The 17,549-nt window shown below is 37.9% G+C and overlaps 2 protein-coding genes and 2 long non-coding RNA genes across 4 annotated transcripts in view; 3 read left to right on the forward strand and 1 right to left on the reverse strand.

Moving 5' to 3' along the window:
* Cow (Proteoglycan Cow) overlaps positions 1–17,549 on the reverse strand; it is a 1,009,917-nt gene that overhangs the window by 406,088 nt on the left and 586,280 nt on the right. The window lies entirely within an intron of this gene.
* Positions 1–17,549, forward strand: part of LOC143371251 (uncharacterized) — a 333,517-nt gene that overhangs the window by 56,279 nt on the left and 259,689 nt on the right. The gene's annotated exons all lie outside the window — the stretch shown is intronic.
* LOC143371253 (uncharacterized) overlaps positions 1–17,549 on the forward strand; it is a 137,986-nt gene that overhangs the window by 11,576 nt on the left and 108,861 nt on the right. The window lies entirely within an intron of this gene.
* On the forward strand, positions 353–12,061 carry LOC143371158 (facilitated trehalose transporter Tret1-like). Its single transcript, XM_076816108.1, has 3 exons — positions 353–424; positions 467–541; positions 11,003–12,061. The coding sequence occupies exons 1-3, from the start codon at positions 353–355 to the stop codon at positions 12,059–12,061; spliced, it is 1,206 nt and encodes a 401-aa protein (XP_076672223.1).

Raw genomic sequence — 17,549 nt, forward strand, 5'->3', positions numbered from 1 at the left:
TATCTTCGCGAGAGATGATCGGAACATCAATGTCTTAAGCCCATTTTAAAGCGGAGAGTCTGCCGATTCTTTTGAGTACCCCCAGAACCGGCTGCGATAATTTTTTACCTGTGGCCTCCGTGTTTGAACTTACCGTTTCGGAAAAATAAGGCTACAATGGTAATGTGCCCGACTGTCGTTCTGGCGATGGCGATCAGCTTTTGTTTCTATCCCCACCCGTCTACTTACGTAGGCGAAAGCGAGCCGAGCTACGGCATCCTATAAGCACATGTGCAGCTCCCTGATTCAACTTCTGCTACTGCCAGATACCACTGAATATGCTTTTAGTATGCCACGACGCTTGCTTACCGAAATGGAAGTAATGCGTGTCATTACACTTTTAGAGAATGGTTCTAGTCAACGGCAGGTTGCTCGTGAGATGGGTGTAAGCCAATCCGTTATTAGTCGAGCACATTCTCGATTTCAGCAGACTGGCCTGTTCGGTAGGCAACGCGGCCAGGGCCGCAATCGTGAGGCAACTGCAAGGGATGATAGAAGTATTGTAAGACACGTTCTTCGACACCGTGACGTTTCTGCAATAGATGTGGCTCGCGATACGATCAATCGTAGGTTGCAGCGTGCTGTTTGTACGCAGACCGTCAGAAATCGGCTTAAAGAGAGGTGTATTCATTCCCGTCGACCAGTACACTTAGACTATGCTCGCCGTTATATGCGATGGAGACAGATGCAATGGTCAAATGTTTTATTTACGGATGAATCCAGATTTTGTTTACATGGCAACAATAGGCGTGTACGTGTCTGGCGCCGTCGTGGCGAGCGGTTTCACCAGAACTGTAACGACCCCATTGTTCCTTACAATGGCGGTTCGATAATGGTTTGGGCTGGCGTATCCAGGTTTACCCGAACACCGTTGGTCGTGGTACCACCTCCTGGATTAACTTCTGAACGGTATGTGGCTGAGATACTCGAACCGCACGTCCTACCAATACGCGTAAGAATTGGGAACCGATTCATTATAATGCAAGACAATGCTCGTTGTCACAAAGCAGTATTTACACGACGGTTTCTTCGAAAAAACCGCATTGCCGTGTTACCTCATCCTCCTGTCAGCTCTGACTTGAATCCGATCGAGCATGTCTGGGACAGGCTTGGTCGTCGACTACGTCGATACAATCCTCGCCCCACTACTCTGCGACAGGTAGAGGTAGCATTACAACAAATTTGGCGCAGATTACCTCAACGTCTAATACGTCGCTGTATTAACATGACACAGCGATTGCAGGCTGTTATTCAAAATCGTGGTGGTAATACACCATATTAAGATTTTAAATTACCTGCGATTCATCGATTCGCCCCCACCCCAACACACACACACACACAAACACGCGCGCACGCAGAAAAGAGGCATAGATCCGACCGAGCACCCTCCACACGGTATGCCTTGGGTGATGCCAATGCCGGCGGTACTGCATTCACGGCTGTCACGCGGCCGCTGAAGCCACAGTTTTTTCCGAAACGGTAAGTACAAACACGGAGGCCACAGGTAAAAAATTATCGCAGCCGGTTCTGGGGGTACTCAAAAGAATCGGCAGACTCTCCGCTTTAAATTGGGCTTAAGACATTGATGTTCCGATCATCTCTCGCGAAGATACAGCGAGTTGAAGAGAAAATGGAATTTGTGCACTTTTTAAGCATATTTTTTAAAGGATCAGAGACCCAAATTTTAATTGAATCGAAAAAGTCGAAGATGCATCTTAAAGAGGAAAGTCTGATCTTTCGAATGATGTTTTCAGGAATTTCCTATGATGATCTCTTCATTTTTTAGAAGCAACTAAAGTAAAAAAAAACAGTTTTTGCTTCAAAGTTGAATAACTCGGTCAAAAAAAAATCGTACAAGAAATTCATTACTCGCTTTTTACACAGGAAAGTAACCACTTTCGAGTGGTGTAAGTGGAATTTGTGTAAAAAATTTCATGCACGCCGTGGAACATCGCAAAGTTGAAGAAATTTTTTTCAAACTGACCAAGTGCTCTTTATATTGCTATAACTTTGTCGAAAAGTAATGCATCTGGAATTTACAAAAAAGCTACAAGTATCGATTCCACGCTTCCCAACCATATTTTCAAAATATCAATACGACTATTTTTACCGGAGTTATGACCATGTGAACTTGCCCCTATTTTTCGGGCTCCCAGAGGTGATCCTTTAATTAATGTGAGGAGTGTATATCAGATTTCTTATTTAAAATTGTGATAAGGAGGAAGCGGGTGATTGTTGAATATTTTTAACGTAATACTATACTACTTCGTAATACTATACTACTTCATTATTTGCGCGACCATTCAGGACCTCTCGCGTGCAATATTCGGTGTGCGGTCACGATTTTTATCCTATGATTTTTAGATTTTCAGAAAGAGTGAGATAGAAATCGAGATGGGGATGTTGACCGTGCGATTTTTAAAGGATAGATCCCATCAAGTTTATGAAGCACGACTGATCCGACGTGCGTTACGAAAAGTAGCATATTTCATTTGTCTTACGAAGACTAGCACTCTGCTCTTTCTGACTACGAAAAACAGAATGTTTCGATTTTGTCCTCAATATCAAAGGCTTGGATAGAATTCAACGGGTCGCACAGGCTTGGATGGATAGAAATGAAGGGGACGCACAGGCTTCGGGGTTGTCCGGAGAAGATTAGATAGATAGACAGAGCATCTTGTTTCGCACAAGTTCCTGGAAGCTTGTAAAATAAGGTATATCGCCAAAATTTGTCAAAAGACATTTTATTGAGAATTAAGAAAATAGATTATGGTGGACTGCTTGCAATGTAGAGCAAGTCACATTAGTGAAAAAAGTACGCTGAAAACACATCTCCCTTGATGGTTTTCAATTTTTTGTGAAAGATATTTGTAATACTTTAATTAAAATCCACAGTAGTTGTCACGCTATTCATTAATTCATTAATTTTTTAGGTTCCCATTAACAATATTTCAATTCACCAATGAACATACTAAACTAATTTTATTTCAAAACCAATGAATTGTGTGTTGAAAATATTGGATCTCTTCGTTCATTTTCCCTGAATTATTACCATTAGCATTTAAATTTCCTGCAACAAGACTTTCTGCAATACGCTCTCACTTGCTTCGGACACATTTTGTAGTCTCTACACTTATAATAGCAAAATGCCACTCTATTTCTATATAAGTTCTACATTAAGTTGTAACTAAAATCACTAAAATGTGGATTTTATATTTTTACAGATAATCGAAGTAGAAGATGATACAGAGTGATCTACGTCACAGATAATAATTTATTGTGACATAGTATTATATTAATAATTAAACGATTTTATTCAGTTTCGATGCTCTGTTTTCTTCTTGTATGTTTGCTTCATATCTGAAAACTCAAATTTAAACCAATTTCACCAATCCACTGAATACGTATAACATAATTTACATAATTAATCAATGTCAAAGGTATGTTTAATTAGAAAATATTTAATAAACTTAGCATCCAAGGTACACCATATTTACTGTTAAATATTTGTATTTCTCTACATTAGAGTATGGATTATCACCAATTTATTTAGTTTATATTCGTCCTTTGGAGAATACTAAAAAATAGTTTTAAAAAAGAAGGTTGTAAACTGTTTTACTGTTTTTAATATAATATTAAAAATTATCTGAAGTCATTCCCTATGCAAATTATCTTTGTAAAAAGAAGTGATATCCCCATAAAAAACTTAAAAAAAAAAGTAAAAAAATTACGCCAAGTACATGAAATCAAATAAATCACAAAAAATAGAAGATAATAATAATTGCAAAATAAAAAAAAATATGTAAAATCAAAATGAGCTGCAAGTACATAAAGGTGCATTCCAACTGCGCTTAAGATGACACAACTACATATACACAGCTAAAATGCTGTGTTCACAGCTTCCATTACTCATATCGCGGACATTTTAATGAACCCATCTAAAAGAATCAAAATTAATGATATACAAAAATTGCGCCAATTATAACAATGGCTATTTCTACAAAGACAAAAGGGTATTAAATAATATTAAGCAGCTATATTTTTATACAAATAAATATTTTAATACGAATAAATATATTATTCAAAATACTTGGCGCTGCGAAACCGAAGAAATGCTAATTGTCTTTGTTAGTATTAATAATTTACAATAACTCCCTTACAATCTAAAATACATAATGTACATATACATACTAGAAACGCAGTCAGATTTATTCTACATATATTTAATTCTAATATCATACGTAGCATATGCACACGCACACATACACACATTCACGAACGCACGCACAAGAAAAAGAGAGAAAGATTAATGCAATTAAAACATATTTATTCAGTGTAGCAACATCAATTCTATACTTGGTGTAATATTTTTTACTTTTTTTTTTAAGTTTTTTTATGGGCATTATCTTGACATATGAGCACGTATAATAATTTATAAGTAATTAGTAAATGTGTCCTTTTCAGTTAACCATGCACACGAAGAGAATTATTTCAACAGCTGAAAGAGAATGTAACCCTGCGGCACTAGCAAATGATAAAATAAGCATCTCCCTCAGATGAATAAGATTACATTCTACACAAAAGAAATTTTGAAAGTATAGAATAAAATTTTCTGATATCGCCCCTAATAGGTACCACTGGTTACGGGACATACTGTATATGGATTTGTAAATGTAAATATTGAAAGTTCCTCTTCGGATTATATGCGCTACTTATATTATTTTGTAACAATTGTAATCACTAATCCTGTATATTATTATTAAAGAAAGATATACAATGCATCAGCATCCAACAAATTGCAAATCGACATAAAATTAATTTATATCCTTTGCTTGTAGGGTAGACTGGGGGCGGTGGTAACACTTCGACTTTGGAATACGATCACGGAAGAACTATCACAGTTAGAAAAATAGTTCTTAAATGAAAATTTTACTTATTTGACTTTATCTGACATTGTTTAGCTAGAACAGTTTCGCTGTATGTCAAGTAATATAATCAAGTAACACTGTATGGAGTCGATTGTAGCACAAATTCAACGTTACAAAATTAAAATATTTATTGGTTTTAATTCTAATAATTAGTGAAAATGTAAGATTTATAACAAATTATGCGGTATCGCAATTGTGACAGAAATAGAAAACGTTTTGGCTGGTTCATTCTTCATGTGATCAATCCTTACATTCCATGCAAACAAGACAATATTGTTCATCTTCTTTGTCATTATTCGGTTCTCTCGCGGTACAACCGACCCCGACTGCCGATGTTACATTGGCCCTGGACCATGCTTTTGAACTTCAATTACAAATTCTTTTGTATAACCAGACACTTAAAAGTGCTAAGTAACGATCAGTATTACTTTAAAAAAGGTCAGATTATCATTACAGATTAAAAAAAGAAAAATCACATACTTGCAAAGGGAGTGTTTACATTACAATTATAAGTCGGTAAGAAGAAGTTACTTTAGGGTATCGAAATGTTATTTTATTCACTATCCCTGTCTATTGCGTATCTATACTGCTAGGACATACATAGATGTGTGTATTTCAAATGTCATTGTTTCTCATACATCCAATTGGTGTTAATATCATTATATGTTTTGTGGTATTAGTGTGTCATATATGTCAGCATGTGACTACCTCCCCCGGCCTACTCTACATATTTTGGCATTTTCAGGTCCTAAAAATGTGGGTAAAATAATAAGGTACAGAAATTTTATAGGTGTAAACATTAATAATAATAAGAATATGTATATTGTATATTTAAAAATGAATTTGATGCCTTTTTAATGTAAATGTAACTAATACAAGTAGTATAGCTAGGCGGGTTCTAATTCAAATTTGAGTTTCAAGGTCATGATAACCGACCTTGAAATCCAAATTTGAGTTAGAAAATTTTCGCGCAGGTGGGCGGCGGATGACGTCATAGAGATGATGGGGTAGAAGTGGGGGGGGGGGGTATAGCGCGAGGAGCAGATATCGATACCGAACCGATCTCGAACCGATCTCGAACCGATACACCGAAATGCATCGAGGAGGAAACGCGGGTGAAGGTGCTACTCTGAAGCGTGGTACAGACTGTCGGTAAGGAAGGAAATATTAACTTTATGATATTAATATAAATGGAAAAACTTCTCGGGGCGACGGGGCTCGAACCCAAGACCTCCGCGGTACGAGTCAGTCGCCTAACCAACTCCCCCAAACGCCGTCTCTCTGGCATTAGTCTTTTCCAAATGGTACATATAGCGAAACCAACGGAGCGTCACATATGTGACACACACACACACACACACACACACACACACACACACACACACACGCACACACGCACACACACACGCACACACACACGCACACACACACGCACACACACACGCACACGCGCACGCACACACTCACACATACACGCACACAAACACACACGCACACGCGCGCGCACACACACGCACACAAACGTCGGCGTATAATAATTTATTTTTATGAGAAATTGTATCTGATGGTGTCGGGTGATGTCGGGAAAGATCGGCGTTTTACATACCACGTATTTGGGGGACGGGGGTATGGGGAAAGAGAGAGAGTGGTACAGTCACAGTTATTTTAAAGCTACATTCGGAGAGGGGAAGAGACAACACAACATAGTGATACAAGTACATTTATTCTAAAGCTAAAATTTGTAATTTTTAAAATAGAGTTTTTCAATCTTCACGTCGCTGCGTATCGTGCGATCTCGCGGAATTCGACTCCTCTGGAGCGGCCGTGCAGGGTGATGTCACTTGGCGGCGCAAAGAATGAAATAGAATTATGCAGCGTCAGCAGAAATCTTTTTTCCCATCGCAGATAAATACTAATTATTGAAACGGCGAATCTTAAAAATTAGGCCGTGAGAGGAGGAACACGGGTAAATAAAATTGAGAAATAATATATGTTTAAGAAATATATATTGTTACAAATAATAATATGGAAGAATAATATGAAGGAATAATATAGAAAGAATAATATAGAATATAAAAAAACATAATTAAAATTTATTTGGCTTAATTATCCCACTCGATCACATCATCAGCAAATAGATTAGTTAATGGTAAATCCATAGGAACTTGCACAGGGTCAGTTTGAACTGCAACAACACTAGCCCGAAGCCCCGATACTTTTTATTCCTATAGGTATCAAAATCAATACTTTTCGCTTTGACGTTTCGCCAAGCCACACTCTTTGGATACGCATGATTATTCCGAGATATAGTTATTTGTACATTATCATCATCATCGAAATCGCCTAAAAACGTTTGTTGTTCATATCGATGCATCGAATATTCCTCATCATCCTCAAAGTAGTCGTGTATTGGATTATCGCATTTTTTAAAAACGTTTAAAAAAATGTCGCCATCCTGATTAGCTTCCGCCTCATAAAGTTCTGCACATCGAATTTCTTCGGTTTGAACCGCAACATTTCGACAGGCCACATACATTTTCGGGCTGGATGAATGGATAACTGCCGCAGCAGCGGTGATCGATTGATAATATCCTTCAAAAGCAATCTTCTTCAAAGTAATTTCACGTAACACAAAAAATGCAAAAAGTGTTTCAAAGAACTGTCAATGTGGCTGCACGTTGACCACGATTTGAAGACAACTGGTCTCGCTGTATCTCCAAGCTCCCACATGTGGGCCCATGCCTAAAGTTGCATAGCTTTGCAAAGTAGGATGCCTTTGTTCTTCGCCATCTTCATCACAGGCCACCTGCATTTTCGCTGACCATCCTCACCTTCTGCACACATTCGAATTATTCACTAACCATCCTCGGAGTGCACTTATCATGTTCTTCGAATTCTTCTCCCTTCTTCTTTGGACACATCATTCGACTAGGTCACACCACTTTTGATCGCGTATCGAACGTGTATTGGACGTCTATTGAACCACTTTCAACGTCTTTCGTACCACTTTCAACGCCTAACGTACCACTCTGAACGTGTATCGAACGTCTATCGTACCACTTTCAACGTCTATCATACCACTTTCAACGCCTAACGTACCACTCTGAACGTCTATCAAACGTCTATCGTACCACTTTCAACGGCTAACGTACCACTCTGAACGTCTATCATATGTGTATGGTTACCGGTTTGATCATGAATCATACTACTTCTACATAATAATTGATTACATTTTATTTGTGTATTTCCCTCTGGCGTTTAGACCACCAGTTGAATATTTTAAATACATTTTGCATGGCACAGTGCTTTGCGTGTCAGCCACATCGCAGAGTATTAACTACATTTAGCTTATTTAGGGATTTGATATCCTCGTAGTCAATGTCCAGCGTCTCGATGATCACGCCCGCTCTCGTATTTTTATCGAGGAAATCCACGAGCCAATCGCAGCAATTCCTATTTCAATTGCTCTGCAAATTATGCCATACTATACTATTCTTTGTTATATTATATTAAAGTACTTTGATTTATATTTTATTTTTTTACATTCTACTTAACCTTAAGAAGGTGACAGGTTCTCCAAACAGTTGACAAATATCATTTGCAATTTAAATTTACGGAACTTAAGAATTCTAATGAAAATAATAAAAATTGTTTTTTTCTATTTCTTGGAATATCATCAAATATTTTACATTAGTTTCCACTTTGTTTACATCTTAAAATTTCAGTACTTGTCGTATGGCAAGGAAAGTATTGCTTTTGTAAACACTTCCTTTTATATAAAATGCAGTTAAAAATACGGTGTATTATTTACATAACAAGTTTCTTGTTTATAAATTATACTTTACACGTCGTCGCAACATTTAAAAGCAACGGAGATTTACTTTCTGAACTTATTTATAAAGTGCTCCCTGCATTTTATTACAGACATGATTGTGAAATTAATTCATCGTGCACGCATTGTCGTAGAGTTTACGGCGTAGACACACAAAAAATACCAATAATCATCATGTATTTAAGTCTCTTTGAATTTCTACGAACGTTTTACCTTTCGTCTCTGGCGTAATGCGAAACAGAATCAGTGTGCAAGCTGCAACGACTACAGAGTACGCTAAAAATGGTAGTGAGTGACCATAGTTCAAATTTATAGCTACCCATATGTAAAGTTTGGTCGTTATAGTACTTAACACCCCACCAATTACACCTACGAGACACGTGCCCATCGCTTTGACCTCGGTAGCAGAGATTTCTGACATTAGGATGATCTGTAAAGAGACCAATCCGCAATTGAAAGTGAAAATCAATATTATGGAGGATAGAAGTAGTGCCCAAGTGTACATCTGTACGTTCAAATTCAAGTATTCCTCCGCGTAAAAGAAAACACCAATCATGAGATCAGAAATAGCTGCTGTAATACCCGACGCGAGAATAAATGGCTTACGGCCAAGTTTGTCGACCAAAAATGTAGTTAGAAAGGAGAAGACCACTTGCGTTACACCGATAACAATATTCATCGAATAGTCAGACATCAAGTTGCTGGTTGATTTGAAGATGAGCTGACCGTATATGAGAATTGTAAAGAAACCACCGAAATTGTGCATCACGGTAAAGAGCAGTATAATAATGAGGGCACGTAATGAGTTGTAGTATGTCCTGCCCAGTGAATTAACACTAAGCTGCATGTCTTTTAAAATTAGTATTCAAAAGTCGTTATTTAATCCTCTGAATGTTATTGTTATGAGCGAGCTGTTTTATTACTTAAAGTCAGACAATGTTTGATTGTTATAACTTTCATTAAAAGTCTGGCAAAGGATTAGACAAAGAATCGATATGAATTTGCCGTCGACTCTTTCGTTTCCTCTCGCTCGCTCATTGGGTTTTCTCACTCGCGCCATTGGTCGCGCGGAATAGTGTCCACAACGCGTTAGCAGCCCGCCGCCAGCCCCGTTCGTAGTGCTGGTAACGAGGATTTACTGTAGTTGAAATGTGGTTTTTAGGGTGGGTTAACCTAATCTCCACACTCGCGGCGAAAGTGTCAAAAGAAAAAAAGACCGGGTAAGCTGTTCATTCAATGGTAACCTAAGAAATGTACACTTTTGCGAATGAATGAACGGCAGTGAGGACAAATATTGAATAAACGGAATTAATGCCGTATAAGTTATGAGTAAAAAGAAAATAAAAAGAAAAATAGGCGTTAATTTTTCGTATTACATGAGCAACGTTCATTCGCTGGGGGGTTTTCATTCACTGGACAGGTCACCCTACAGATGATTTTTTATCTGGGGAACTATTTATCGTATTTACTCGATTTCTTTTTATTTTAATCGAGAAGAATCGACCTGCTTGAAAAATTTTTTTCAGGTTGAAAAATCATTTTCACAATAATGAGAATTATAAACAAAGTTATATTTTGCAAATTTCGACTCGAGGTCACGATTTTTAAAATACCCCTAAAATACTACCATATTCGTTGAAGTGTTCTCGATAAAATAAGGCTACATGACGTGGTGCTGCATCATTTAAGTGTACCGCTCATATTCAACGTCGTAGTCAGTTGTGGGCTCCTTTCATCAGGAGAGGATAATATGATCATTTCGAATGACGGCGTTAAGGGTAGCAAGTAAGAAAGCGGTTGAAACTGTTGCATGTTGAAAACAGTAATCTTCATCAGATTTGTGCTGAAAACAGTCATGTCATCTTCAAAATCAAAAATCGAAAAATTCAAAGCCTTGTAATTTTTAAACAAATTCGAAATCGGCAAAACAATGACTTAAATCCCCCATAACTTAACGAGGACTACATCATATTCCATTTAAAACAAATTTCCAGATATCAAGGGAAAAAAGTGGTCAGTTTGGCGTCGAATGACTCATATGTTTTTGTTTACCATAGACTAAAAAATGTATTTTACAAATAGTAGTTTACTTTTACAGTTACCATATAAATTTGTAACTAAATTTCAATTCGATAAATTACTTTCATTTATCCAAATTTCCTTATCAGCTACAATCGCTAATTCATACGCTTGTTTTTTATAGGAATTGTACGCGGCAAGACTTGTGGCAGGGCTAGTATTAGGAATATTTATTTGCGTTCTCCCAATGTACATAGGCGAGATATCGTCACCAGCGACACGTGGTGCTGCATCATCTTTGGTAGGCATTATATACAATACCGGCATTCTTGTGACGTTCATAGTTGCCCCGCATCTCTCGTTATCTCTGATGACTGGAATTTTCTTGGCCGTCAACATTGCTTTCGCAATCGCCTGTTGCTTTATGCCCGAGTCACCGTACTTCCTGATAATGAGAAATAGAGTGGACGAAGCGGAGGACGTGTTGGAAACACTAAGAGGGAAAGCCGACGTTTCTGAAGAATTGCAAACGCTGGTTGACTCCCTATCGAAAACAGAGAAAGACGTGGTAAAGAGTGGAACTCTGAAGGACATGCTTGCATCGCGTGGAAATTTACGTGCCCTCATTATTATACTGCTCTTTACCGTGATGCACAATTTCGGTGGTTTCTTTACAATTCTCATATACGGTCAGCTCATCTTCAAATCAACCAGCAACTTGATGTCTGACTATTCGATGAATATTGTTATCGGTGTAACGCAAGTGGTCTTCTCCTTTCTAACTACATTTTTGGTCGACAAACTTGGCCGTAAGCCATTTATTCTCGCGTCGGGTATTACAGCAGCTATTTCTGATCTCATGATTGGTGTTTTCTTTTACGCGGAGGAATACTTGAATTTGAACGTACAGATGTACACTTGGGCACTACTTCTATCCTCCATAATATTGATTTTCACTTTCAATTGCGGATTGGTCTCTTTACAGATCATCCTAATGTCAGAAATCTCTGCTACCGAGGTCAAAGCGATGGGCACGTGTCTCGTAGGTGTAATTGGTGGGGTGTTAAGTACTATAACGACCAAACTTTACATATGGGTAGCTATAAATTTGAACTATGGTCACTCACTACCATTTTTAGCGTACTCTGTAGTCGTTGCAGCTTGCACACTGATTCTGTTTCGCATTACGCCAGAGACGAAAGGTACAACGTTCGTAGAAATTCAAAGAGACTTAAATACATGATGATTATTGGTATTGTTTGTGTGTCTACGACGTAAACTCTACGACAATGCGTGCACGATGAATTAATTTCACAATCATGTCTGTAATAAAATGCAGGGAGCACTTTATAAATAAGTTCAGAAAGTAAATCTCCGTTGCTTTTAAATGTTGCGACGACGTGTAAAGTATAATTTATAAACAAGAAACTTGTTATGTAAATAATACACCGTATTTTTAACTGCATTTTATATAAAAGGAAGTGTTTACAAAAGCAATACTTTCCTTGCCATACGACAAGTACTGAAATTTTAAGATGTAAACAAAGTGGAAACTAATGTAAAATATTTGATGATATTCCAAGAAATAGAAAAAAACAATTTTTATTATTTTCATTAGAATTCTTAAGTTCCGTAAATTTAAATTGCAAATGATATTTGTCAACTGTTTAGAGAACCTGTCACCTTCTTAAGGTTAAGTAGAATGTAAAAAAATAAAATATAAATCAAAGTACTTTAATATAATATAACAAAGAATAGTATAGTATGGCATAATTTGCAGAGCAATTGAAATAGGAATTGCTGCGATTGGCTCGTGGATTTCCTCGATAAAAATACGAGAGCGGGCGTGATCATCGAGACGCTGGACATTGACTACGAGGATATCAAATCCCTAAATAAGCTAAATGTAGTTAATACTCTGCGATGTGGCTGACACGCAAAGCACTGTGCCATGCAAAATGTATTTAAAATATTCAACTGGTGGTCTAAACGCCAGAGGGAAATACACAAATAAAATGTAATCAATTATTATGTAGAAGTAGTATGATTCATGATCAAACCGGTAACCATACACATATGATAGACGTTCAGAGTGGTACGTTAGCCGTTGAAAGTGGTACGATAGACGTTTGATAGACGTTCAGAGTGGTACGTTAGGCGTTGAAAGTGGTATGATAGACGTTGAAAGTGGTACGATAGACGTTCGATACACGTTCAGAGTGGTACGTTAGGCGTTGAAAGTGGTACGAAAGACGTTGAAAGTGGTTCAATAGACGTCCAATACACGTTCGATACGCGATCAAAAGTGGTGTGACCTAGTCGAATGATGTGTCCAAAGAAGAAGGGAGAAGAATTCGAAGAACATGATAAGTGCACTCCGAGGATGGTTAGTGAATAATTCGAATGTGTGCAGAAGGTGAGGATGGTCAGCGAAAATGCAGGTGGCCTGTGATGAAGATGGCGAAGAACAAAGGCATCCTACTTTGCAAAGCTATGCAACTTTAGGCATGGGCCCACATGTGGGAGCTTGGAGATACAGCGAGACCAGTTGTCTTCAAATCGTGGTCAACGTGCAGCCACATTGACAGTTCTTTGAAACACTTTTTGCATTTTTTGTGTTACGTGAAATTACTTTGAAGAAGATTGCTTTTGAAGGATATTATCAATCGATCACCGCTGCTGCGGCAGTTATCCATTCATCCAGCCCGAAAATGTATGTGGCCTGTCGAAATGTTGCGGTTCAAACCGAAGAAATTCGATGTGCAGAACTTTATGAGGCGGAAGCTAATCAGGATGGCGACATTTTTTTAAACGTTTTTAAAAAATGCGATAATCCAATACACGACTACTTTGAGGATGATGAGGAATATTCGATGCATCGATATGAACAACAAACGTTTTTAGGCGATTTCGATGATGATGATAATGTACAAATAACTAAATCTCGGAATAATCATGCGTATCCAAAGAGTGTGGCTTGGCGAAACGTCAAAGCGGAAAGTATTGATTTTGATACCTATAGGAATAAAAAGTATCGGGGCTTCGGGCTAGTGTTGTTGCAGTTCAAACTGACCCTGTGCAAGTTCCTATGGATTTACCATTAACTAATCTATTTGCTGATGATGTGATCGAGTGGGATAATTAAGCCAAATAAATTTTAATTATGTTTTTTTATATTCTATATTATTCTTTCTATATTATTCCTTCATATTATTCTTCCATATTATTATTTGTAACAATATATATTTCTTAAACATATATTATTTCTCAATTTTATTTACCCGTGTTCCTCCTCTCACGGCCTAATTTTTAAGATTCGCCGTTTCAATAATTAGTATTTATCTGCGATGGGAAAAAAGATTTCTGCTGACGCTGCATAATTCTATTTCATTCTTTGCGCCGCCAAGTGACATCACCCTGCACGGCCGCTCCAGAGGAGTCGAATTCCGCGAGATCGCACGATACGCAGCGACGTGAAGATTGAAAAACTCTATTTTAAAAATTACAAATTTTAGCTTTAGAATAAATGTACTTGTATCACTATGTTGTGTTGTCTCTTCCCCTCTCCGAATGTAGCTTTAAAATAACTGTGACTGTACCACTCTCTCTCTTTCCCCATACCCCCGTCCCCCAAATACGTGGTATGTAAAACGCCGATCTTTCCCGACATCACCCGACACCATCCGATACAATTTCTCATAAAAATAAATTATTATACGCCGACGTTTGTGTGTGTGTGTGTGTGCGCGCGTGTGCGTGTGTGTGCGTGTTTGTGTGCGTGTATGTGTGAGTGTGTGCGTGCGCGTGTGCGTGTGTGTGTGTGTGTGTGTGTGTGTGTGTGTCACATATGTGACGCTCCGTTGGTTTCGCTATATGTACCATTTGGAAAAGACTAATGCCAGAGAGACGGCGTTTGGGGGAGTTGGTTAGGCGACTGACTCGTACCGCGGAGGTCTTGGGTTCGAGCCCCGTCGCCCCGAGAAGTTTTTTCATTTATATTAATATCATAAAATTAATATTTCCTTCCTTACCGACAGTCTGTACCACGCTTCAGAGTAGCACCTTCACCCGCGGTTCCTCCTCGATGCACTTCGGTGTATCGGTTCGAGATCGTTTCGGTATCGATATTTGCTCCTCGCGCTATACCCCCCGCCCCCCACTTTCGCCCCATCATCTCTATGACGTCATCCGTCGCCCGCCTGCCGGAAAAAAACAAATTTCGAAAATTTTCAAACTCAAATTTAGATTTCAAGGTCGGTTGTCATGACCTTGAAACTCAAATTTGAATTAGAACCCGCCTAGCTATACTACTAATACATCTAAGTCTAAGTCTTCTTTGAAGTTCAGTTTCTATTTTAAGGATTTGAGAATAAAAATAATTATCATTGGAAATCGCATTTCTTTAGCATACTACATATTTAGTTTAATTGATCTTACGCGGCCAATGTAGTCACGAATGACGATAGAAGTAAATGCAACTCTAAACGCTCAATTAATAAATAATATTATTTAGTTTGCAAAGTGTGATACATCTAAATATTACTCAATCTTCCTAAAATTGGTCAGATATTCTTTTTATATCATTAGGAATCAGAGCATGAAAACAAAAATGTAATATTTTAATTTTAAGTCTATAATGTGAAATACCCTAAATTGTGTCCCAGCGTCCCTCTGGCCCGTTTGAATAGTCTGCATACTACAACCCCTGGCAATAAGTTTGGAACCAAACGCAAAAATACGAAATTAACGAGAAACACCAATATTGTTATGTATAATATGTAACGGTATATATATGAAACGCGTGGTATCTATAATTGGTCTATTTTAAAGTAAAAGCACCAAAAATAATTAAGAATTTTGTTTATTATATAATACAAAATATGGAAGAAACAAAATGTGTCTGGGAAATAAGTATGGAATGGACCGATGTTCTGGAAAAAAGTATGTAACATTATGAATTTGCAAAGAAATTAACAATAATTGATTTAATATTTATATTACCTAGTATTTTGTGACGTTCCCACGTGCACGTATCACAGCTTGTATACGTTTTGGCATCGATGTAATCAAGTTTTCACACTGTGATGGCAAAACTTGTTTCCATGAGAGCTTAATGGCTTCCAAAAGTTCATTTTTATTTTTTGTTTTTTTTTTTTGTCGCGTATAAATTGTTTCCAAATTTTCGATTGGACTTAAATCTGGGCTATTTGCTGGCCATTTTATGGTTCGATAGCCTTTTTGTTGAAGGTAGTTTTGAACTATCTTGCTTCGATGACAACTTGCATTGTCATGTTGAAAATAAAAATCATCCGAATCCTCGAACCACAGATCTAAACTCGATATTGAAAAGTGTTCTAATATATGAATATACAGGGTGTCCCAAAAATGTCGGAGTTCCTTGAAAGGGGTGACTCAGGGGGTGATTTGAAACAACTTTTTCCTTAGCGAAAATATTGTCCGAAGCTTCGTTAACGAGATATTAACAAAAAACCCCGACCAATCAGAGCGCGCGCCTTCCGCCCGAGCTCCCGTTGTAGCGTTGGCTACGCGGCAGGCGGCTGCGCTTGTACTACGAAGGTATGAACAAGCAAGTCGGCATGCACCGAAGGAAATCGCGTTACACAGTTTTACTTTAAAGCGGAATCTTAAATAATAATTGTTTGAAGTGATAGGATAAGAAATACGCAAATTTCGTTTTCAAATAAGGCATAAACGAAAAGGTAATGTAACAAAAAAGTGTGACAAGTGATCATAATTCGTTATTGAGGTAAAAATCCGTAGTTTAATCACGGCCAACATAACTAAATTTAAAAAATAATATTAGGTGTATGAATAAATTCTTTCAGACTGGATTTACATAATCGGTATAAAGCATCCGAATTTCTATCGCAGTGATATTCGTAAGCTATCAGAAATTTGGCAAAAGGTAATTAACAATAATGGAAATTATTTCGATGATTGAGTTGTTTTTATTTTATTTTTTTTAAATCAAACTGTTATTGAACCCTAAAATCGTACAGAGTTTATTTCTACACCTAATAATCACTAATAAATTAAATAACACTCACCCCTATGGGCATTCCTTTCCTTCCTTTCCTTCTTTTACGGAAACCTGTGTCACTAAGTAGGTCACTGTGCCGATCCTGGTCATCGGTGGACAAAAAGATTTATGGTAGGGTTGCGCCCACTGCTCAGCTGATCGCAGGTATAACACCACCCGAAGGTAAGGATCGCAACGTCAAGTGCATCCGGGTTAATGTACCGAATATTCGCTTCACTGCACGGCCACTAACACTGATCACTTAATTTACTTTTCATGGAACGTGTTGTTCCTACGTTATAAAATTGGTGGCCCCGAAAGGGGCCGATTACTGTTATTTGAGCAGTTGCTCGATGTGACCACCCTCAGCGTCTATGCACGCCTCAGCGCGTACAATCACTTGCCTTTGGACGGCCAGCAATGTTTGCGGCGTAATATTTGCTACTGCAACGTGAATTCGAACAACTATGTCTTCCAGTGTATCCACTGGCTGACGGTACACCTCATCCTGAAATGATTGTTGTACAACAAATACAAAACGTAAGTAAAAAAAGAATACTTATAAGAAAAAGTAACAGCAATAATGAAATTACCTTCAGGTAGCCCCAGAAGAAAAAATCCAGCGGGGTCATATCCGGTGACCGTGGGGGCCACGCAACAGGACCGCCGCGGCCGATCCACCTGTCCTGGA

Source organism: Andrena cerasifolii, chromosome 7 (assembly GCF_050908995.1).
Source record: "Andrena cerasifolii isolate SP2316 chromosome 7, iyAndCera1_principal, whole genome shotgun sequence".
Classification (NCBI taxonomy): Eukaryota; Metazoa; Arthropoda; class Insecta; order Hymenoptera; family Andrenidae; genus Andrena; species Andrena cerasifolii.